This window comes from Leucoraja erinacea, chromosome 19 (genome assembly GCF_028641065.1).
Source record: "Leucoraja erinacea ecotype New England chromosome 19, Leri_hhj_1, whole genome shotgun sequence".
Taxonomy (NCBI): domain Eukaryota; kingdom Metazoa; phylum Chordata; class Chondrichthyes; order Rajiformes; family Rajidae; genus Leucoraja; species Leucoraja erinaceus.
In genome coordinates, this window is record NC_073395.1 from 18,078,926 (window position 1) to 18,102,044 (window position 23,119).

Consider the following 23,119-nt stretch of genomic DNA (forward strand, 5'->3'; position numbering starts at 1 on the left):
AACAGCGTGAGCAGAATACAAGAATGGGGTTCAGACGTGGGAAGAGTCGGAGGTGACCGGCGCTGCGCCCCTCCCAGCGACAGTCGGAGTCGCACGTACCTGCTCACTGCGAGTGTTGATGCCGTCCGACCCCAGCAAGCGCACGGCTTGGCTGACCAGGTCGGTGCGGCCGCAGTTCAACATGCGGAACCCGAGGCCTTGGTGAAATTTGGCCTCTGTGGCGGCCGCGTCCAGCTTCAGCGAGGCACAGCAACACTCGTCCGCTCTGTAAGGGCAAGAAGTACGTTCACACACGGCGGCCCCACACAGTCTCCTCCCCTGTAGAGTCATACACCGTGGAGAAAGCCCCTTCGGCCCAAATCGACCAACATCTCCCATCTACACTAGTCCTACCTGCCCGCCTTTGGCCCATATCCCTCTAAACCTGTCCTATCTATGTACGGCACCTGTCTAAATGTTTTTTAAACGTTGCGATAGCACCGGGCTTAACTACCTCCCCTGGCAGCTCTTCCTATGTGTGGAAAAAGTTACACCTCAGATTTCCATTAAATCCCCCCCCCCAGCTGGGGGTCGGGGTAACGGGGGGAGGGGCGGGAGCTACAATGAAAAGCGTGATAGGAATTGCCAGATGCAGAAATCTTTAGCAAAAAGAAACAGCTGGAGGAACTCAGCGGGTCAGGCATCATCTGTGAATGGAATGGACAGTACACATTTGGATCGGAACCCTTTTTACGACTGATCTTTTCCCGCCACAGATGCTGCCCGCCTCGCTGAGTTCCTCCAGCTGTTTCTTTGTGCTAAAGATTTCTGCATCTGGCAATTCCTATCATGCTTTTCATTGTAGCTCCCGCCCCTCCCCCCGTTACCCCGCCCCCCAGCTCTAGAGCAGTATCTGCCCCGTACCCTGGTCTCTGCAGTTTGATCGGTGTCCAACACAGGGCACTGATCTGCAAGAAAAACCCGCTCCCACCTCAAGGGGAGAACTTTTATATTGCACAGAGCCTTAGTTAAAGTGATTACGGGCAGAAGCAAAAGAAAGTGTTGTTTTAATGAACAGCTAATAAATATTTGAAGAGAGTTTTATGATGCAATGAAGGGCGAGGGAAAGCGAAAGTATTGGTGTGAGGGGAAACCATGGAACCGTGAACCTACTCTCTCACCACCCTTTCCCCACCTACCTCTCCCCACCCCCTTCCCCTCCACTATTGCTACCCCCCCCCTCCCCCCCCTCCCCTCCTCCTCCCCACTTGCTTCCCCCATTCTCCCCCTACCTCTCCCACGTCCCCACGAAAGTCAAACAGTTGCAGCTGCTGGAAACCCGAATCAAAACCAGGAAACGGTGGAAACACTCGGCACGCCAGGCAGCATCTGTGGAGAGCGAGTGAACCTTGAGTGTTTGCAGCGTTTGCTGGCGAGGTTACGAGCTGGGGCGGGAGCTGCGCTCATACTTCAATTGGCGAGGCTCACAATCGACTCCGGGCAGCAGGACGCGGGAAGCCTGTCGGACATCGTCGCTGTCCACCGACGGGCTCCGGCGATGGAGGGCTTGGGCCACGGAAACTCGCAGCCACTCCATCAGCGGCGGCAGTACCGGCAGTGGCCTGCAGGTGACAGCACAGGCACACACATTAGACACGGTCACAGCGCCCGCCCCATCGCACACCCAGCTGAGCTTGTCGCCGGCACAGGCGGCTCCACACAGTTCAGTTTATTGTCATGTGCAGCGAGGTACAGTGAAAAGCTTTTGTTGCGTGCTAACCAGTCAGTGGAAAGACTACACACGACTCCAATCGAGCCGTTCACAATGTGCAGATAAGAGAATGACGTTCAGTGCAAGACAGTCCAGTAAAGTCCAATCAAAAGATAGTCCGAGGGTCTCCAATGAGGTAGATAGTAGTTCTGGACTGCGCTCCAGTTGGTGATAGGTTGCCTGAGAACAACTGGGAAGAAACTGCCCCTGAATCTAGACGTGTGCGTTTTCACACCTGTACTTTTTGCCCAATAGGAGAGGGGAGAAGAGGGGGTGACCAGGGTGACACGTGAATCACCACTTCATCTGCTTCTGCTTAAATGGTGGGCAGGAGACCAGCGACTGCTCCCCTGCCCCGAACAGAACCGTGGATTCAATTGCCCAGGAAGGGGGTTGACTGTAGAAACAAGCAATTGCAGATGCTGGTTTATACCAAAGGTAGACACCGAATGCTAGAGTAACTAAGCGGGTCAGTCAGGCAGCATCACTGGAAAAAAAGGGACGGGTCGGGATGTTGCCAGGACTCGAGGGCCTGAGCTACAGGGAGAGGTTGAGTAGGCTAGGACTTTATTCCTTGGGGCACAGGAAGACGAGGGGTAGAGGTGTATAAGATCACAAGGGGAATAGATAAGGTGAATGCAAGTCTTTTACCCAGAGTTGAGGAAATCAAGAACCAATAGGTTTAGGTTTAAGGTGAGGGTGGAAGGATTTAATAGGAACCAGAGGGGAAACTTTTGTTTTATACAAAGAGTGATGGGTGTGTGGAACAAGTTGCCGGAGGAGATAGTTGAGGCAGTTACTCTTGCAACGTTTAACAAACATCTAGACAGATACGCGGATAGGATAGGAGTGGAAGCATATGGGCCAAATGCAAGCAAGTGGGACGTGTAGATGGGCATGTTGGTCAGCATGGGCAAGTTGGGCTGAAGAGCCTATTTCCATGCTGTTTGACACTAACTCCAAGAGTCTAGTCTTCCTCCTAGTCACAGGAACTAGCCCTTCAGCCCACCTTGTCTATGCTGACCAAGTTACTGGGCTGGTGCCCTTGACCTGCATTTGGCCCATCGTCCTCTGTCCATATCTCTGTCCAAATGTCTGCCCCAGTTATTTTTTGTGTCGCCAGTGAGCCGGTTTGAGGAGGGGGCAGCGTTACCGTGGCGCAGAGGGTGTTACCTGTCGGTGCTCAGGCTAACAGTGCCCGGCTCCACACCGGGGCTGTCCCACTCCAGCTGAGCAGACTGCATGAAGTAGCAGAGGGTGTAGAGAGCTTCAGTGTCCCAGTGCAGCGGCCCGTGCCTGTGGCTGTGGCTGGCCGGCGAGCCGTCACCGCAGTCCCACCACTTCATACGATGGAGGTGTTGCATCGCCCGGGACACCAGCTCACCTGAGGAACGGACACAGGAAGCTCAGCTCAGGCATCCTTCACCCCAAGCCCTTTCAGCCCATCGGTCTCTACTACCCACAGTTCCCAGTGCATCCCGAGGTCACGAATGCCGACCAGTTCCATTTTTCACTCTGCCTTCCCCGCTAGTAAACTGCTCGAAACACGCTGTTGTGTTTGATAAATCACCGGATTCAGACAACAAAGTGTGAATAACAAGGTATTTCATTGCGCTACCATTGAGGCCCTTGGACTCGCATATCCGGGTACGCACTCGCAAACCCCGAGTACACAGCAGAGCACGCCGCAGGATGTTCTTGTTGATCACCTGGCACCGTTCGCGACACAATACAAGGCTGGGACTCTCTCCTCTGGGGGTGCGCCCGAGACCATCCTTTAGGGCATTTATCTCAGCAGACCGTGCAATACCCCCTCCCGGAACCAATCATAATCCCCTGCCTGCAGCGGCTCTGCACTACTAGCAGTCAGGGACATAGGTGGTCCGCCCAACATGTTCTGCTTAGAGAACAAGACGGGGTTCCCAAGTATTGTGTGGGAACAGGTTCAAAAACATTTCCACTTGTCTTGGGGACATCTTGTTTTCGAAGGGTTTGGAATGATGTGCTGCTAATTTAGCTGATCATTGAATTTTAGCTGAAATTGTTTGTATAACCCTTACAGTACAACCGCGTGTTACACAACTGCTGCCCATGTTTGTTTATGATCCCGGACTATACACAGCTCACTGTGCTCTTCACCAAATCCTCCAGGATTCAAACGCCACATCTCTTTCTGGTGGACTGAACTCGGACTGAATCCGGAGCAGACAAAGCCAGTGACTCCGACCAAAGTCCAGAAAAGAGGGATGGATAGAGGGTGAAGAGAAAAAGACTAGAAGGTGCTTTGAGAGGTATTGGCACAGTGAGCTGGAATGATTGACACCCAAAACAATCAAAGCAGATGTTTGAGACACAGTTCTGATCAAGAGCAGAGGTGTGGCCGTGATTTCTGTCTTAACCGGGCATTACCCCATCCCCTTGTCTATTTCCAGCATGTTTTGATCAGAGTTGTGACCCACAGTAAATTATTTACAGATGTCTCAATGCTTGAAACATCTGGAAGACTTCTCAACTAACCCGCCGTTGGGATAATTTGTATTCCATTGACATTCACTGAATAATAAACCACTAATGGGCATCATCAAACACATCATCCTGGCTGAAATTCCACAGTGAACACAAACCCTCCCACTGATAGCTGGAGGGATTTCTTCATTCTTGGGATGTGATCTTGTCAGCAAGACCCAGTTACCGTCTCTGCCCGAGCAGCCCACAGGTGGTCGCCATGCTGTCTGATACCCTGAGTGCCGTGTACAGTGGCCCAAAGCAGAGGGCTGTCCCCTCACCCGCTGCTGAGGGTCTGGGGTCACACGCTGCCCAGACCGGGCAAGGGTGGACACTGCCCGCTCCAATGATCACAGGGAGCTGGAGTTTATTACAAGCCCGTAGTTCAGAGTCATTCTCACAACCATTAGGCTCTGCACTGCACAAGTTTAAAGAGCTCAAACTCTCAAACTACCGGGCTAGGATTCTCAACTTTTCTCATTCCTAATTCAGTGATGATGACAGGAGTACCATACCCCAGGAAAGCAGGACGATCAGTCATACAGCCCAGGCTCGGACCTCTCAGACCACCAGGCCAGCTCTGGCGAACACACTCCAGCCAATGTGACCATTTCACATTGGTGGATGCCTTCACCTTAAAGGGGCTCTGCAGACCCTCCAGTATTTCAGCTCCGAGGTTAGGTAATAAAAAACTATTACAGGGATTTCATCCACTGGAATACAAAGCTAAAGGTCTGGGCAATACTAATGTTTACAATGCTAGAATAACCTCAGATTTCAGATTCTGAGTTTATTTAGGAAGTGCGCTAATTGACGTGCATTGGGTGTATTTTATTTAACTCCTGGACGACTTTGAGAGAGTTCACTTGTCAGACACATTTGAAATGAACCGGAACAAAGAGATTGTTGATGAACACCAAAGATAGACACAAAATGTTGGAGTAATTCAGCGGGACAGGCAGTATCTCTGGAGAGAAGGAATGGGTGACATTTCAGCTCAAGAGCCTCCTGCAGGTCTCGACCCAAAACGTCACCCATTGCTTAGACGAGTAACAGAGTGATGCAGTGTGGAAACAGGCCCTTCGACCCAACTTGCCCACACCGGCCCAGCTACACTAGTCCCACCTGCCCGCATTTGGTCTATATCCCTCCAAACCTGTCCAATCCATGGACCTGTCTGTTTCTTAAATGTTGGGATAGTCCCTGCCACAACTACCTACTCTGGCAGCTTGTTCCATACATCCACCACCCATCCTTCTCTCCAGAGACGCTGCCTCCGAGTTACTCCAGCATTTTGTGTCTATCATCAGTGTAAACCAGCGTCTGCAGTTCCTTCCTACACATGGAGTAAAACAGGCAGCCGCGAAACTGGCTGGACCTCTGCACCCACCGGCACCAGAACAGTGTCCAGATGTGGACCTCTGAGCGGGGCTGCTGAACTAAGGGTGATGGCTATAGGCAGCAGAGCTGGCAAGGTACCCAGTCACACCCAGGGCAAGGACTTCACTGAAACAGAACTGAATCTTACCCGACAGAATCCAACCTGCACACTGTCCAAACATGCCCGGGAGTGACAAGCGGCAAAGAATTTTGGAAAATTCGGGAAGAACTTGCACTGTTCTCTCTATTTCTAGCTGCTGTCACAGGTCACGCTGGTTCAGCAGTTTCCATTAGCGACAAACTAGAAATGCCCTCAGAGTTCAAAACCATCAACTCATCACTTTGAAACCCATCCAAATATTTCTGCTCGCAGCAAGGGTCATGGAACCTCTTTGGCTTAATGACAAACAAGATATTCAGGCCTTCGATTTTTTTTAATGTAATGCACATACCCTTCCTGTGTGTGAATGGTAACCGATCCGTGGCTGCCGCATATGGCAAGTGCTGCTATTGAAGGGTACATCAGAAGCTTGTACACACCGCTGGCGCCATGCACACAGACAGTAACTAAACACCTCCCAAGCATCTGGCATTCGACAGGATGTTATCTGGTTCACTATGTCACATTGGAGCGATGCACTGCACAAGTATCTTCCTTCAGCACCTGAACTGTAAGGAGCGGACACACAGCCCTTACCCTGGAGGCACAGTGTTGCACTGGGCGAGTGGGGGGAGGCGGGCCAGGGGTCAGTGAGTGCAGGTTCCTGTCACCTCAGGTAACCCCAGTCCAAAGACAGAGCTCCCAGAGGGGTAGAACACGTCAAACCAACTCCCGGTACAGGCAGCAAGGGTGTCGCAGTGAGAGCTCGCGGCACCACCCGTGCTCACACGGTGGGCTGTCAGTGGTCAACCTAAGGCTGGGGTAGTCAAAATGGGCAGAGAGACATAAAGTGCCGGAGTAACTCAGCGGGTCAGGCAGGATCTCTGGAGAAAAGGAATAGGTGACGTTTCAGGTCAGGACCCTTCGGGTGTTCACTCACTGAGCTCGGCGATGCTTCCCACGCGGGTCACCAGTAACGTCTGCTCGATGCTGCGCACCTCGGCCTGGCTGTAGATCAGGGAACCCCCCGACTTGCCCATCACCGGGTCCAGCTCCAGGGTCTCCGGTAGGACGAGGATTCCTGGAGAGAAACACAACGGCACGTGACAGTGGCATCACTCAGTCTCCATCAGCAGACAGGTCCCACCCCCCGCCTGCCACACACAGAAATCTTTAATGCCCAGTACACAGGCAGAAACCGAGCAATGCTTTGCCCATGAACCACACCTGGTCTCACAATGCTTGCGAACATTAAAGGTTTATTAAATGGGAAGGTGTTCGCTGTGTCAGTGACTGGTGGACATTAACTATTCAGCAGTAACTGGGTGAACTGCCAACTATATTCCCAATGGGAAATGAGATCACTGACAGCGGAGAAGCTCAGCTCCACAGCGGCAGGCCAAGGGAGGACCATCATTAGTGTTGGCACTTAGCACTGAAGGTGACATGGGGTGTGAGTAGCAAGTGGGCCAGGGAGGAGCCAGATGCAGCCGAAGCAACACTTGGGTGTTGAGATGCCACAAACACATTCCTCTGTTGGTTCCAACTCCGAATTGTTTCAACAAATCCATCCGTGTTTCTAATCAGTGTTTACAGCTTTCACTTGCCAATGCACCAATGTGAACATCACAGCATAATAAATCTAAGCCTGCCAGGAACTCCACACAACTGAATGAGGAAAAGTTAGGAAAGTGAATGAAGCTGGGAGCCCAGGGTAGGAGACCTCAGAGGATGAAAGGTTTTGTCCCACGAGATGAATGAAAGCTCGTGCCTGCTGCTTCTGTACAAGAGAATGCGCTACAGGCCTTTTAATTCTTTCCAGGATGCAACGAGGTGCATGAGGACCAAAGCACAAAGGTTCCAAGATGTCAGTGAGAAAACACTGGGCAGAGTGTGGACAATGCAGTCAGGGTCACTCTCGTCTGCACGGTGGACTGAAGGACAACAGTAAGGTCATTCAACATCAACGTCCACATCCACCGAGGCTTCCCTCAAGGGAGAGCTGATGATTAGCAAAGTGACAGGAAGATTAATATTTAATGCATCGCAAAACCGTAACCCTTTGGCTCTTGAGAAGCTCATTTCCCCACACCCACGGCGGATAATATTAATATTCCCATGCCCAAAATTCCCTCTTTACACAGAAAGAGTGGAAGCTGGAAGAGATGGTCAACAGCTGTGAGTTGCTTGGCATTCACATCATCAGCAACCCGACCTGGCCCCTTCACACCAATATGGTGATTGAGAAAACTCATCAGCGGGTTTACGTTCTTAGATATCCGAGACGATTCAGCATGTTTGCGAGGATTCTCTGGGACTTCTATTTACCGCAGCAGACATTATCCAGCGTATAGCTAACACTGCCACCTCTGCAGTACCCTCCCTCACCCCAGCGCTGTTGAAGGTGAACGCTGCGAGACACAGCTTCACCTTGACTGAAGTGCCTGCTTCGGAGCCAATGTATCCAAACGTCTGATGTGTTGAACAATGCCAATATGTGTTTTATTTTGAAGATAGACACAGAAAGTTGGAGTAACTCAGCGGGACAGGCAGCATCTCTGGAGAGAAGGAATGGGTGACGTTTCGGGTCGAGGCCCTACTTCAGAATGGTTTGGAATAAGGGAAATGAGAGATATAAACGATGATGTGAAGAGATAAAGAACAATGAATGAAAGATATGCAAAAAAGTTACGATGATAAAGGAAACAGGCCATTGTAAGCTTTGTAGGGTGAAAATGAGAAGCTTGGGCAACTTGAGTTGGGTAGAGAGAGAGAGGGGGGGGGGAGGGGGGGGGATGCCAGGGGCTACCTGAAGTGAGAGAAATCAATATTCATACCACTGGGCTGCCCAAATGAAATATGAGATGCTGTTCCTCCAATTTGCGTTTAGCCTCACTCTGACAATGGAGGAGACAGAGGACAGAAAGGTCTGTGGAGGAATGGGAAGTCCAGCAATCGGGAGATTGTTTAAAAAAGAACTGCAGATGCTGTAAAAATCGAAGGTAGACAAAAAATGTTGGAGAAACTCAGCGAGTGAGGCAGCATTCACGGAGAGAAGGAATTGGCGATGTTTCGGGTTGAGACCCTTCTTCAGACTGATTGTCTACTAACCGGAAGATCAGGTTGGTTCACGCGGACTGAGCGAAGGTGTTCCGCGAAACGATCGCCCGTCTGCGTTGGGTCTCGCTGATGTATAAGAGTCCACATCTTGAACAATGAATACAGTAGATGAGGTTGGAGGAGATGCAAGTGAACCTCTGCCTAACCTGAAAGGACTATCGGGGTCCCTGGACAGAGTCGAGGGAGGAGGTATAGCGACAGGTATTGCATCTTCTGCAGTTGCATGGGAAGGGTGGTTTGGGTGGGCAGGGATGAATTAACCAGGGAGTTGCAGAGGGAACAATCACTGCGGAAGGCGGAAAGGGGTGGAGATGGGAAAATGTGGCTAGTGGTGGGATCCCGTTGGAGGTGGCGGAAATTTCGGAGGAATATGTATTGTTTGCAACGGCTGATGGAGTGAAAGGTAAGGACTACGGGGACTCCGTCTCTGTTGCGACTTGGGGGAAGCAGGATCAAGGGCGGAGCTGCAGGGTACTGAGGAGACACGAGTTAGGGCATCATCTATGATGGGAGAGGGGAGCCCCTGTTCCCTAAAGAATGAGGACATCTCGGATGTTCTAGTATGGAACACCTCATCTTGGGCACAGATGCGGCATAGACCGAGGAATTGGGAGTAGGGGATAGTCTTTGCAGGAAGCAGGGTGGGAAGAAGTGCAGTCGAGATAGTTGTGGGACTCAGTGGGTTTGTAATTGACGTCAGTCAATAGTCTATTTCTTGTGATGGAGTCCGAGAGATCAAGAAAGGAGAGGCAGGTGTCGGAGATGGTCCAAGTAAATTTGAGTGCAGGATGAAAATTGGTGGTGAAGCTAATGAAGTCCATGAGTTCTGCATGGGTGCAGGAGGTAGCACCGATGCAGTCATCAATGTAATAGAGATGGAGTTCGGAGATAGGGCCAGTGTGCGCCTGGAGCAGGGATTGTTCAACGTACCCTACAAAGAGGCAGGCATAGATGGGGTCCATGCGGGTGCCCATAGCTACGCCTTGGACATGGAGGAAGTGGGAGGAGTCAAACGAGAAGTTGTTGAGGGAGAGGACCAGCTCCGCTAGGCGGAGTAGTGTTAGTAGAGGGAAATTGGATGGTTCTGCAGTCGAGGAAGAAACGGAGGGCTTTAAGGTCTTCCTATTAGGGGATGGAAACGCCCATAGTTAAGTTGAGAGAGTGGGGGCTAGGAAAGCAGAAGTCATTCAAGAGACGAAGGGCATGTGAGGTATCTTGGACATAGGTTGGAAGAGATTGGACGGGGGGGGAAATAGGATGGAATCGAGGTATGTGAAAATCATTTCCCTGGGACAGGAGCAGGTCTGCCAGGCAGTTATGTTTGTGGATTTTGGGGAGAACGCAAAAACGGGGTGTGTGGGACTGGGAAACGATAAGGTTGGAGGCTGTGGAAGGCAGATAGGCAGAAGTGATGAAACCAGCAATGGTGCTTGAGATTAAGGTCTGGTGCTCATCTGTGGGATCATGGTCCAAGGATATTGTGTTTAAGAAGGAACTGCAGATGCTGGAAAATCGAAGGTAGACAAAAGTGCTGGAGAAACTCAGCGGGTGCAGCAGCATCTATGGAGTGAAGGAAATAGGCAACGTTTCGGGCCGACGCCCTTCGGTTTCGGCCCGAAATGTTGCCCATTTCCTATGGTCCAAAGATAAGTAGGAGTAGGTATCTGAGAGTTGTCACCTGGCGTCAGCCCGATAGAGGTCAGGGTGCCAGACGACCACGGCACCTCCCTTGTCGGCAGGTTTGATTGTAATGTCAGGGTTGCTGCAGAGCGAGCGGAGGGCTGTATGTTCAGAGGGGGTGAGGTTGGAGTAGGTAAGGGGAGTGGAAAAGCTGCGACAGTTGATATCACATCAGCAGTTAGAAATAAAGAGATCTAGAGAGGGTCGAAGGCCATGCTGGGGTGTCCAAGAGGAGGGGGACCGTGGAGACGGGAGAAGGGGGTCATCACTGGGCAGTGTTTTATTTCGCTGTTACGAGACCTTGCCTTTGCAATACAGCTTGGAGCAAAGTATTGTTGCTGCCTGAGATTGGCTTGCAGCCTCAGTAACAGCAGCATTGCCACATGTTCACTTTTCCTGTGTTTTTCTCTGTAACACACAGCGGAACGGAACCGCTGGCCTGGCACACACGTAACAAGGCGTGATTGAACCGGCACGCGTGTAACACATGGTGGGACAGACCCTCTTGCCCATTGTGCGGGTAACACGGTGCCATGGAACGCTTGCCCGGCACAAGTGCACGCACCTCGGCCCCTTGACTCATCACCCAGTGCAGGGGAGTAGAGAGGTTGCATGACCACTTGCCCTTTGCGTAGGTAACAGTAAACTCACGCTGCCTGAATGTGTGGCAGCTGCAGAAGGAAGGGAGGGGAGGATTGATACCGGTGAGGGGGCTCACTTCCCGTGACCACGGAGGCACTCGGGGGGGGTAGCGGTTAGCTGTGGGAGGCATGGAGGCTGAGCGATGTTGGTGCGGGAGGCGAAGGGGAAAGCATGTTGATGGGTCCATGAGAGAGGCCGTTGTACATGTGCTTATGTATAGTGTTCTCTTACGCATAACATCATTACTGCGTCTAGGTGCATGACACTCGTCACTGCCCACACTGAGGATCCCCGGCCCGACACGCAGCAATTCCCGAGTGCCGTCGTTAGGAGACGCTGAAAAGGAACCTGGTCTTCAGCCACATACCTTCCTCAACTGTTTAGTCTGAAATTCCTCCTCCCCTCAGGCAGGAGCTCATCTAACAAAGTCCATGCAGAGCATCTGCATCTGATTTCTCCAACTTCAAGTAACCCTTGCATCCCCTCTCGCACCATCCCTCCCCCACACTAGTCATCGTACGAGTTTCATTGTCGTCCTATTGAGTTCCTCCGTCTGTATTCTCCTTATCACCTCTTCCACAGCCAACAATGGCCTATTGTGTGCCCCACACTTCCATGATTATCGTTGCTTTTTGCATATCTTCCTTTAATTTCTCCCAAGTACCACCTATATCTCCCGCTCCCCTTTCCCCTGATTCTCAGTCTGAAGAAGGGTCTCAACCTGAAACGTCACTTCTTCCTTTTCTCCAGAGACGCTGTCTGACCCGCCGAGTTACACCAGCCTTTTTTGTCTGTCTTCTGTTTAAACAAGCATCTGCAGTTCCTCCCTACACATCTGCAAGGCAGATGTGTTCAGCAGCTGGTCCTAAAGATGGTATTCTAAAGACTCCGTCCCACGGCATGGATAAATATGAACAGTTGGGACTGGGTCTATATATTATAAAATATGAATGATTCGATATTTTCCCAATGTCGTTCTAAACATTCCACACAACACAGAAACAATAACTATAGACTATATCTATAATCGGCGTTGGAGGGGTTCTGGCTAGATATTTATTAAGTGCACAGGACGGTACATACATTAGTCCCGCTGTGGTCGCTGCAGAGTGAGGACTGCACCACCGATATTTACCACTTAACACCAAGACCAGAGTGCTGGACAGGACCGTGAAGATAACAAACACAGTAGCCACTCTGTGCGTAGCAAGCTCCCACTAACAGCACCATGGTAACGGCCACATCCAAAACTCAAACCACACCAGATTGTTCTAATTGAACAGACAAACTGCAGGCGGCAGGTTTAACGCTGTCAAACGTTTCAAGGTGTTCCACAGAGGGACCTCAAGCCACAGACAACAAGCCAAGAAACCAATGTCTTTGATATTTTGAAGGGGGAAAGAGACCATTAATGAGAGAAGGTGCAGGGGTTTAGGGAGGGAATTACTGAGCCACAGATCTGGCAGAAGGCAAAACCACTAATGGAAAATCGAGGATGATCAACCGGCCACATTGTAGACGAATATGGCATGGACACTGGCCATTCGGCCCCCCACATCCATACAGGTCACGGGGGCTCCTCAGTATCAATCCATTCTCTCAGCACCTGCCCTGTAACCTCCAATCCCTGAACGAATCAAACACTGGTCCAGACCTTTAAACACTGGCAATGACTCTGACTCCGCCACTCTCTCTGGCAGCTTGTTCCTGGCACTCACTCCCCCCCTGTGTGAATGTCCGGTACCCCCGAAGGACCCCCTTTATTTTGAGATTGTGAACCCTGGTTCAGGATGTGATCACTGCTCGACCGTCTGAACTCATGACAGATTACAGCCAATCTGCTTCATTTCACCTCGCATGCCAAATGCATCACCCCAAGTAGCAATCTGGTGAACCTTAGCTGCGCCCCCCCTCCCGCAAATCATCCTTCCAGAGAGAGGGAGACCAGAACTGTCCACAATATTCCAAATTCCGTCTCACCAGAGAACTATAACATCGAAATAAGGCGCGTCAGCACAACACTCTCTTGCAACAAAGGCCAGTGTACAATTGCCTCCGAGTGCTTGCAGTGCTGGCATGTTAGTTTTCAGTGATTCGTGCAAGGACCCCCACTGCCCCCGACCCCAACACCCCACATTTCATTTTTAAAATACCAAAACAGATGACCTCGCATTTTTCTACATTATATTCACCTGCCCATGTTCTGGGTCTGTCTATCTCCCTGACGTCGTCTCTCTGCATCTTCCTCACAAACCACAGTCACGTAGCTCTGCAGCAATAAACTTGGATATATTACACTTGGTGATCTCATTATACCCCTGTCCAACCGAATGATCATGGCTGACCTCACCGTATGCCAGAGGCTCAAAGGCTATAATAAACAACATCTCCGGGCATTCCCTATTCTCCCCTCTCCCATTGGGTAGAAGATACCAATGCTTGATAGCACAGACCACTTGATTCAGGATCAGCTTCTTCCCCGCTGTTATCAGACTCTGGAGCAGAGTTCTCTTATCGTCAATCGTATACTCAATCTTCCAAGCTACCTTGAAGACCTTGCACTTTTATTTTAATATGCACACTCTCTTCTCGATGCAACAATACTCCCCTACTCCCCTCCCCCCCCCCCCCCTCCAACCCAGGGGGCCCCGACCCCACCCCATCTCCACACCTTGGGCTCCCCACCCCCGGGGTCTGACCAGGCCTGAAGATTCCACTTCACCACGCAGCAGCCAAGCATCGTCTACGATCTGCTGTCGCTGTTGGAGGCTGTGGATCACTGGCGCGAGGGGTGGGGGCAGTGCAGGCCCAGCTCGAGTCTGATGGCCAAAAAAGACGGAGTGTGACCTAGGTGATCACACTAGCAGTGATAGGGCCTTGCCCCGAGTTACAAGGCTCTGGTGCCTGCAACTGAAGTTTTACTCAGTTAAATGGGAGATGTTGAATTTTGATAGGACCAACCAGGGCAGGACTTGCACAATAAATGACAGGACCCTGGGGAGTGTGATAGGACAGAGAGACCTAGTGATGTAGATACATAGTTCCCAAAGTGGTGACATTGGTTGGTGAAGGTGGCATTTGTCAGGCTTGCCTTCAGTCCGGTGTTGCAATGGCACGGTGCTGTTCGTTGACCAGCAGTTCGAAGGGGCCCAGTGCTGCAGACTCCAACCTGCCCTCTCTGAGGGCCGGCAGTCTCCGTGGAGTCTGCGGCTGGCTCTGAGTAAAGCGGCACCATCACCCAAGCCTTCTGCTGTGCCACGAGTTGTTTTCCATGAAGGAATTCTCCCAGGAGGGATCGATTACCCTGCAACATTGACTCAGCCTCACAGCAGCTACATCAGCCGACTCCAGCCCACAGTGCACACCAGCTGCATGGACACAGTGCCTTTCAGGTGCAAGTCTCTAGGTCACAGCAAATGTGCCCAATCTCACAGCAAAGGGACTCCTCACTCCTTCACAGCACACGGGCCCAGCAGGTTCATACTGTGCTTGTGCGTGACCTTGTGTAACATTACAACGCAAACTCACCGTACATGACCCTGATAGCTCCACCAAGATGGTACCTCAGTCTCCTGCATGAAAATGTCTGCACATTAACATGAACCACCCGACATCTGCTACCCATCAGCGATTGACATCATGCTACTGAAATGCCGCTCGCATTCTTCACTTTGACCAACTGCAGGTTCAGCTCTGACCTCTGCGCTCACTAACTCCACAAAACAGTCTCAACCTGGCATTTACATTGCATCTCGAACTGAACAAATGTCACAGGTGCGCGAGTGAACAGAGGCAGTGTGCAGCGTGACAGAGGCAGCGAACGGGAGGGGGGTTTAAACACCACGGGGTCTGGCACGGTTCTCCAGACCTGTCCCTGTGCCTGAGCACAGATAATGCTCCCGACAGCCCAGGGCACCATAAAGGTAAAGTCCCACTTACAATTTCACAACACCTTTTGATCCTCATTCTCTCAGACCACACACTTTTCAATGCAACATCGCTCAATTGATTGCATAAACATGGTCAGATAACCTGTTTTGAGACATTTGTTGGTGGTTCCTTTGGATGCGAGGGAAAAACAGCACATGAACAATGTCCTCAGTGCTGGACTGTGGGTCTGCTTGATGAATAGGAGTGGGGTTATCCACCCAATTATCCAACTCAGAAGCCAGACCTGCCCATTGAGCCAAGGTCGATACCCTAAATGTTTGTAACCTCAAAACTTGCAACAGGACAGCACAGCCCGAGGCCCTTCAGCCCTCAATTCTGTGCTAAACATGCACAGAAAATTAAACCAATTCTTGCTGCCTGCACATGATCCATATCCTCCAATGCTCCACGAAAAACTACCCAAGCTTGTCCAATTTCTCCTCATAGCTAATACCCTCCAATCCCGGCATCATCCAGGTAAACCTCTTCTGCACCCTCTCCAATGTCCCCACATCCTCCTTGTAATGGGGCAACCAGGGTTCAATGTTTCCCGTTCCACGGGACATAAACCCATGGAGTTCCCCACCAGAGGCAAACCGCCCAACCTATTAGCAAATGGGTCAGCATGGATGAGTTGGGCCAAAGGACCTGTTTCTGGATGCATGACTAGGAGTGGAGATCAAGAGTAGGCATTAAGGGCTAGGAGACGAAAGATAGGGTTCCAACTGAACACTTTATGGAACTCAGTTTGTTGGAATGGGGATTCTCCCGTCACCCCACAGTTAATCTACACAAACTTTCCCTAAAAAGTGAAGTGCATCAGTTTAATTTCCACAGGACCAGTTTACAGAGGATAGACTGAATCTGAAGTTAGTGCCCAAAGCCTTTGCACACATTTTGTCTCTTCTCTTATTGATTGATTGGGTTGTGATGTGTTTACCTTGTTTACCAGAGGGACTAAAGATGGAAATTAGCTACTGGCTACAATCTTGCGTATTACATGTAAATGTTTATTAATATGCACTGTCCCCTAAATAAATAAATTACAATTACATTTCTTGGCAAGTGTTTTGATGTATTGGAGACTGCATGCAGCCTTATACCAGGGGTTATGTGCACAGTGCTGTTGATTTTCATTGCTGTTCCATTGCAGTTTTAATGCACCAAAATGAACATTTCCTCACATTTTAGTTGTGTGCTGTTTATGTGTTGGCAGTAGCACAATTTGATACCGCTCTCTGGTGCTAGTCATATCACAGCTCCGCTGTTTTTAGTATGAGGCATCTGGCTTTAATGTCCCAAAGCAGTGATTCAAATTCCGCAGACACAAATTACAACATTTGTAAATCCACCCCTCACAATCCAGCCTGCTCAATGACTAGATATATTCCCATTTCCCACAGAGTTCACAAAGACTAAAGAAAAGGTCATTTGTGGAACATTCTCACTATTTTGCTTTCTTTTGCTCAAAAGATGTGTCCAAGATTGCCTACTCTCGGATAGACACAAAATGCTGGAGTAACTCAGCAGGACAGGCAGCATCTCTGGAGAGCAGGAATGGGTGATGTTCGGGTCAAGACCCTTCTTCAGACGAAGAGTCCTCTCCCCTGTCTCTCAGTCTGAAGGGCCTTGATCTGAAACGTCACCCATTCCTGTTCCCCCGAGATGTTACCCGACTCGCTGAGTTACTCCAGCATTTTATGTCTATCTTCAGTGTAAACCAACATCTGTAGTTCCTTCCTACATATTTTGCATACTCTGGGTGTTAGCCATACAATCACCAACTCACGCAGTTAGGATTACAACAAAATCCTTGTGGACTCGAGTCAGATGCCAAGACTAGGCATCTCATTCTTTTGTAGCAACAGTGGTCCCAAAATTCCTGATGTGAAGAATCGTTGACAAGTAGATGTTGGATTTCTCATTGGAGGTTGCATCGTTTCATGTGCGTCAGTGGACACAAGCTGGTTTCAGCACACCCAGGATCACAGGCATCAGGAACCTTTGACGGCCAGGTCTATTGAACTCAGTAGCCACACTTAAGTGTAGGATGATACATGAATAACAGAAGGAATTTGGGTGAATTAGAGTCTAATTTAAAATAAAGAGTGTTGGTGAAAATGTCAACTTGAAAGCTGCAAACTCTTTCCAGGAGCTATTAGCCATTGTAGTACTTATGTACTGTATGTTGTCCTACGAGTCATGGTAACAGGCCCTTCGGCCCAACTTGTTCATGCCGACCAAGTTGCCAAACTGAGCGAATCTCATGTCTGCAACCAGCCCAAGTTAGCAAAATCCTATTAGTGGGGTTTTGGCAATATTAAACCCTGTAGCAAAGGTAAAGCTATTGATTGCCCCAGTAATCCTGGGAGCCAAAGTGACACTGAATCCCACATACATGCCACCCCCGTTATGTGGGTGAATGTTGGGAGGGGAAAATCAAATCTGAATGCGGTTTATACCAGCCTGGTGTTCTCCCTTTATAGGCTGCATAATCTCTGCTTACACCAATGGTTTTCAAATCTGCTGTGTTGCAGAAAGAGTACCTGCTGCAATTAGAAAACCACATGACCAAACTGATAAAAATTAAGTACAGCAATACGCATTCAAATGTAGCCTCCATCTATCCTATTGTCAACATGTGAAATCTTGCGCAAAATCTCAATGTGGCATGGACGCGGAGGAGCTGGACACAGCGAGACATTTTTAGGGATGTTTGATTGCTCACAAAGATATTCTTTATTAAACAAATTATTTTAAGCGAGTGCAGGATAATGAATCTGATTATTTCAATCAGGGTTTATGGAGTTAATGGCTGGCTAATTGAAGAATGGGTCATGTACCGATCGTTAGCCCCAAGAGCTATATCCAACTCACTCATGAATACATTTTATTTGATTTCCAATATGTGTCAGAGTACAACCACCTTGGCAGTGCTTCTACAGCACAGTAATGTGTTGAGTGCAATGATGAACTCCAGCGACCCATGAGAACAGTCCGACTGGAATGAACAGGGATCAGGATGCCAACAACCAACCTCCCCTCCCCCACATTCATCCCAAAACAACTTGGAGCCACATGGCACGGTTGGCATGGCCAGGATCATAGTGGTAAACTCAGCAATCTAACACTGATCTGTGTTTTAACAATTGGTATGCGATCAACACATTTTTAAAATTTGCCTCATCCACTATCTGTATAGTTTCCAGCAGATACTCTAATAACAGTTAAAAGACATTTGGACAGGTACGTGGATAGGTAAGGTTTAGAGGGATAAGACCAAACATGGAAAGGTGGAACTAGTGTAGGTGAGGCATCTTGATCTGCATGGGCAAGTTGGGCCGAAGGGCCAGTTTGCAAGCTGTGTGACTATGCACCTTGAGCCTTCACTTGCCGTTTGCAGGAATTAGCCTGTGAGCAATGCCGCCGTGGGATCAGGACCAATCAGTCCCTGATCACAAGGTGGCCCCCAATCTCTGCCATCGCAGCTCAATGAACAGCTTCACCTCGGCTGCGATGAGATGTAAACAGCTCGAGAGTTGCAGGAGGACGGGGGGGGGGGGGGGGAAATCGCTGCTGAAAGGACGATTGAGAAAGATCAAGCACCCTCATACATCAGTTCCTTACACTCAAAGTTCAAATAAACAGCAACCACAAGCTGCCTTTCACACTGCTTAATGCTCCACTTCTCATCGGTGTATTTATAATAGACGCTTGCTAACTGTGAAATGAGCCTTTACAAATCTGCTTCATGTAGACCTTGCACCACATCAATTGAAGAAAGTGTGCCTGTAATGTAACCAGTCTCCACAACTCTCCCGCCCACGATGCCAGAAACGAGCTCAAGCACAGTAGAAACCGTAATTTCCCTGACAATATTGTAGGAAGGAACTGCAGATGCTGGCTTAGGCCAAGGGCTGCTGGAGTCAAGTATCAGTATTTAGAATAATAATGAGTATTGACGGGGATAGACACAAAAAGCTGGAGTAACTCAAGTGGGTCAAACAGCATCTCTGGAGAAAAGGGATAGGTGACGTTTCGGTTCGAGACCAAAGAGGGTCCAAACCTGAAACATCACCTATTCTTTTCTACAGAGATGCTGTCTGACCTTCTGAGTTACTCCCAGCTTTTTGTGTCTATCCCCATCAATCCATCATTGTTATTCTAAATGCTGATATTTGACTCCAGGAGCCCTCAGCAACACATTAAACTGTCAGTTCAGCATAGCCACAGGTAGAAGTCAGGAAGCAATGACTATAAACACACTTAAGGAATAATAAAAATAATGAAAGAAATGCTTGCAATTCAAAAAAAAAAAGGATGAATTGCAGAATGCTGATCAGTGCAGTGCGGTTCATCTTGCAGGGACAAGGTCAGCAGCTCATGAATGTTAGCCTGCACTGATCCCTCGTTATTGGATGATCAGGAATCCCAAACCAATCTGTAAAGGCTCAACATACATGGGAAAGGGGCAAAGAGAGTTTCAACCCTGGGGCAGGCTGGTGAGCCCCAAGTATTTTCCATCATTCACAAAGATTGTGGCTGATCTTAATCACAACTCCATACTCCACATTCCAGATACCACAATTCTCCCCCTGCCTCCGCTGGGTGATAATTGAGTACTGATCGCATCAATGCTCATCGACAAGCGAAGACTTCACAATCTGGATGATGTTGGTTGGGAACTGAGATTGGATGGCCTTCCAACCTTGCCTCCCTCATCCGTTACATCCCCCTAATCATGGAAATGCTTTTCCCTAAACACTTTAGCATCAGCAAGACAACGTCCTACTTCCATTACACCATTAACGGTCTATTATGAACTGAGGGATCATTTGGGTTGCAAAGGATTGGCAACCTGCAGCAGTGCCCCGCTTTTAAATTGTGATTGCTGCAATGTATCTGATCTCAAAGAACCCCCCCCTCCCCCACGAGCATGTGCAGCCCAGAGTAAATAACTTCTGTACCATTTTGTTGCTATGGATTTCACAATGTCTGTTGAACAATGAACTGCCAGAAACCGCCTTTGGTTGAATCAACTGTGCCCCTAGTATACCAGTCATCCTCAATAACCCACATCGCCTTCAGCAGTGCTCCAGCCTTCGCAAACTGAGCCTGCACACCAATTTGCCCAACTCACCATGACGCAGGACGCTAAACAGAAGCAGGAGACGGCCATTTGGTGCTCAGGCCCACCGTGACCCTCTCAGCTGATCTCTACCTCCACACCGGCCTCCTGCAGTATCTCCAAATCCCTGCCTTTCCAGAATTCTGTCACAGTTTGAAATAAATACAGACTGAGCTCCACAGCCTCCAGGAGGGTAGTCACCACCCTCACCCATCCTGAAAAACTTTCCTCGCCACATCTTAAACAACCAAGCCCGAGACTGATCTGCCTCAGCTAAGCCCAGCATCCTCAGGCAGTCTGTCTTTCCACACCTGCAAGGATATTATAAGCTTCAGTAAGACTCATCATTCTGCCACCAGCCCTTGTCTACTCAATCTCATGCTGAAATCCTGGACACACAACTGCAACTGCTCAAACAAGGCATAGAGAGCTGCCAATAATGCTCCAGGTGCAGTCCCACTAAGGCAGTAATAATGGCAGCAAGGCATCTTTACTCCTTACTCAAACCCTCTCAAAGTCCATCATACCATTTGCCTTGAAGACACAAGAAATTGCAGATACTGGAATGTTCAGCAAGACACAAGGTGCTGGAGGATCTCAGCAGGTCAGGCAGCATCTGTGAAGGGAATGGACAGGCGGTGTTTCAGGTCGGAACCCTTTTTCAAATTGATGGAATAGGGGGAAAATAAGATGGGAAAAGAGAGTGAGGTGGGACATAGTCTGGCAAATGGAAGGTGGGATACTGGTGTTTGATTAGCAGATGTGTGGAGTAAGTGACAAAGGCTAAAGGTGAAAAGGACACAAGGAGAGAAGGGAGAGGGAGGGTAATGGATGGAAGGGTACAGGGGAATAGGAAGAAATGTGGGATTCAGGATTGTATTGTATTGTATATCTTTATTGTCATTTCCTGAGTATTCGCATACCCAGAGGAAACAAAAAAACGTTGCTCAACCAGTGTCCATTCAGTGTGCATGAAAAAATAAATAGAAATGAAAATAAAAAATACATGTCATGAACAAATTTAACACTCTACTAAACATTCAACAGCCGTTCCGACCGGCAGCGGCACAACAGTGGCTCTGCTGCAGTGTGGGGGTTTGTGCGCGATACTTGGCAGGGGGCAAAGTCCATTTAACAGTCTTATAGCCTGTGGGAAGAAGCTGAGGAGCATCCTGCTGGTTTTGCAGCTAATGCTCCTGTACCTCTTCCCAGATGGGAGGATGGAGAATTGGGAGAGGTATACGGAGAAAGGGATAGGAGCAGAGCGACTGCGGGAAAGAGGGAAATAGTGGGAGAATTGTGTGCACATCGAGGATGTTTGAAACACCATTTGCCTTTCTCGTTGCCTGTGACTGACTCATGAAGGAGGACGGTTAGGTCCCTGGCAACATCACTCCCAACACTCTGCCTCTCTACTACACAGTCCACCCCGCTCCCCTGCCCCGCCACTTCACATCCTCCACCCAGCCGCTCCCCTGGTCAAACTATGTCCGGGGCCCAAGCACGGCCGCCCCTTACCCCGGCGGGCAGACACTTACCTTGGGCGGTGCGGGCACAGTCCAGGTGGCGGTGGTGTTGGCAGAGGCCCCGCAGGTCGGGCTGGGTGGCGAGGAAGCGGTCGATGTGTTGCGGGGTGATGGTGACGGGGCCAGGGCCGGGCGGCGGCCCGACACGGGTGGCCAGCTCCAGAAGCAGACACTCCATGGCGGCGACCAGGTAGACGGCGGCGTGGGGGTGAATGCGCGGCGCCAGGCGGCAGTCGGCCATCCATCGGAAGAAGCGGCCGACGGAGAGCGCCAAGCCGCAGCGGGCCGCCTTGCCCAGGCCGAAGCCGCGGGCTCCGTTCATGCTGTAGAGGGATAGGGCGGCCAGGCCGGCGGAGCAGCAGCGGCGGGCGAGCGGCCAGGGCAGCACGATACGGAGGGCGCCGCGCAGCTCGGCGCCGCCACAACGGGCGAAGCGGCGGCTCAGGCGCTGGGCCTCTCGGGCCAGGCGCACTAGCGGCCGGCCCAGGAGTCGCGACAGGCGGAGCAGCGAGCGCTGTGGCCAGCGGCCCGCCGGTTGTTCTCGGCCCAGCGCGGCCCGCAGCTGCTGCACGTCCCATGGCGGCGGCTCCAGCTCCGGCAACCGGCTGCACTCCAGCCCCGCCATGTCCTCGGCCTCAGCCTCATGGGCAGCGCTGGCCGCCACCGCCTCGCTCAGCGACAGGCTGGACGAGTGCAGCGAGTCGACGGTGCCGCCGTAGCCCGAGTCCCGGCTCAGGTCCTCCAGCGCCCGGCCCATGGCTTTAACCCGGCCCGCCATCGCCGCGCCGCATCCCGGCCCGCTGCACCGCAGGCATACTGACAGCGCGGCTCAGCTCAGCTCAGGCGCGTCTCCGCCTCCCCACGCCCCCTGCGCGCCCCCGAACCGCCGCGTCCCCGCGCCCCCGAACCCGCCGCGTCCCCGCGCCCCCTGCGCGCCCCCGAACCCGCCGCGTCGCCACGCCCCTTGCGCGCCCCCAATACGGTCCCCAAGCCATCAGCGCGCTCCCGCTCTGCCTCTGCGCGCTCCCGATCACGTCCCCACTTACCCTGCGCGCTCCTGACCAATCACCGCACCCGCCATCCTCTGATTGGACGTGGTCTGGCCAATGGGCGTCGGGGCGGGCATGGAGTCGGACTGCCATTGGTTGAGGAATTTAAAGGGACCTCCGGGCAGACCTCCGCCACCGGCTGATTGGTCAGAAGTTGTTTAAAGGATTGGGACCCGAGGCTGTACTTGATCAATAGAATATTTAAGAAGGAACTGCAGATGCTGGAAAATCGAAGGTACGCAAAAAAAAAGCTGGAGACACTCAGCGGGTGCAGCAGCATCTATGGAGCAAAGGAGAAAGGAACGTTTC

General features: G+C 50.7%; 1 protein-coding gene across 1 annotated transcript in view; it reads right to left on the reverse strand.

Moving 5' to 3' along the window:
• Nucleotides 1-22,590, reverse strand: part of LOC129706288 (ankyrin repeat and BTB/POZ domain-containing protein 3-A-like) — a 36,866-nt gene extending 14,276 nt beyond the window's left edge. The window contains 5 exon segments of the mRNA XM_055650477.1: nt 100-265; nt 1,449-1,601; nt 2,924-3,134; nt 6,676-6,816; nt 21,774-22,590. Of these exon segments, the coding sequence (XP_055506452.1) occupies nt 100-265; nt 1,449-1,601; nt 2,924-3,134; nt 6,676-6,816; nt 21,774-22,539 (1,437 nt within the window). The 5' untranslated portion in view covers nt 22,540-22,590.
• Nucleotides 22,591-23,119: the final 529 nt, after the last annotated feature.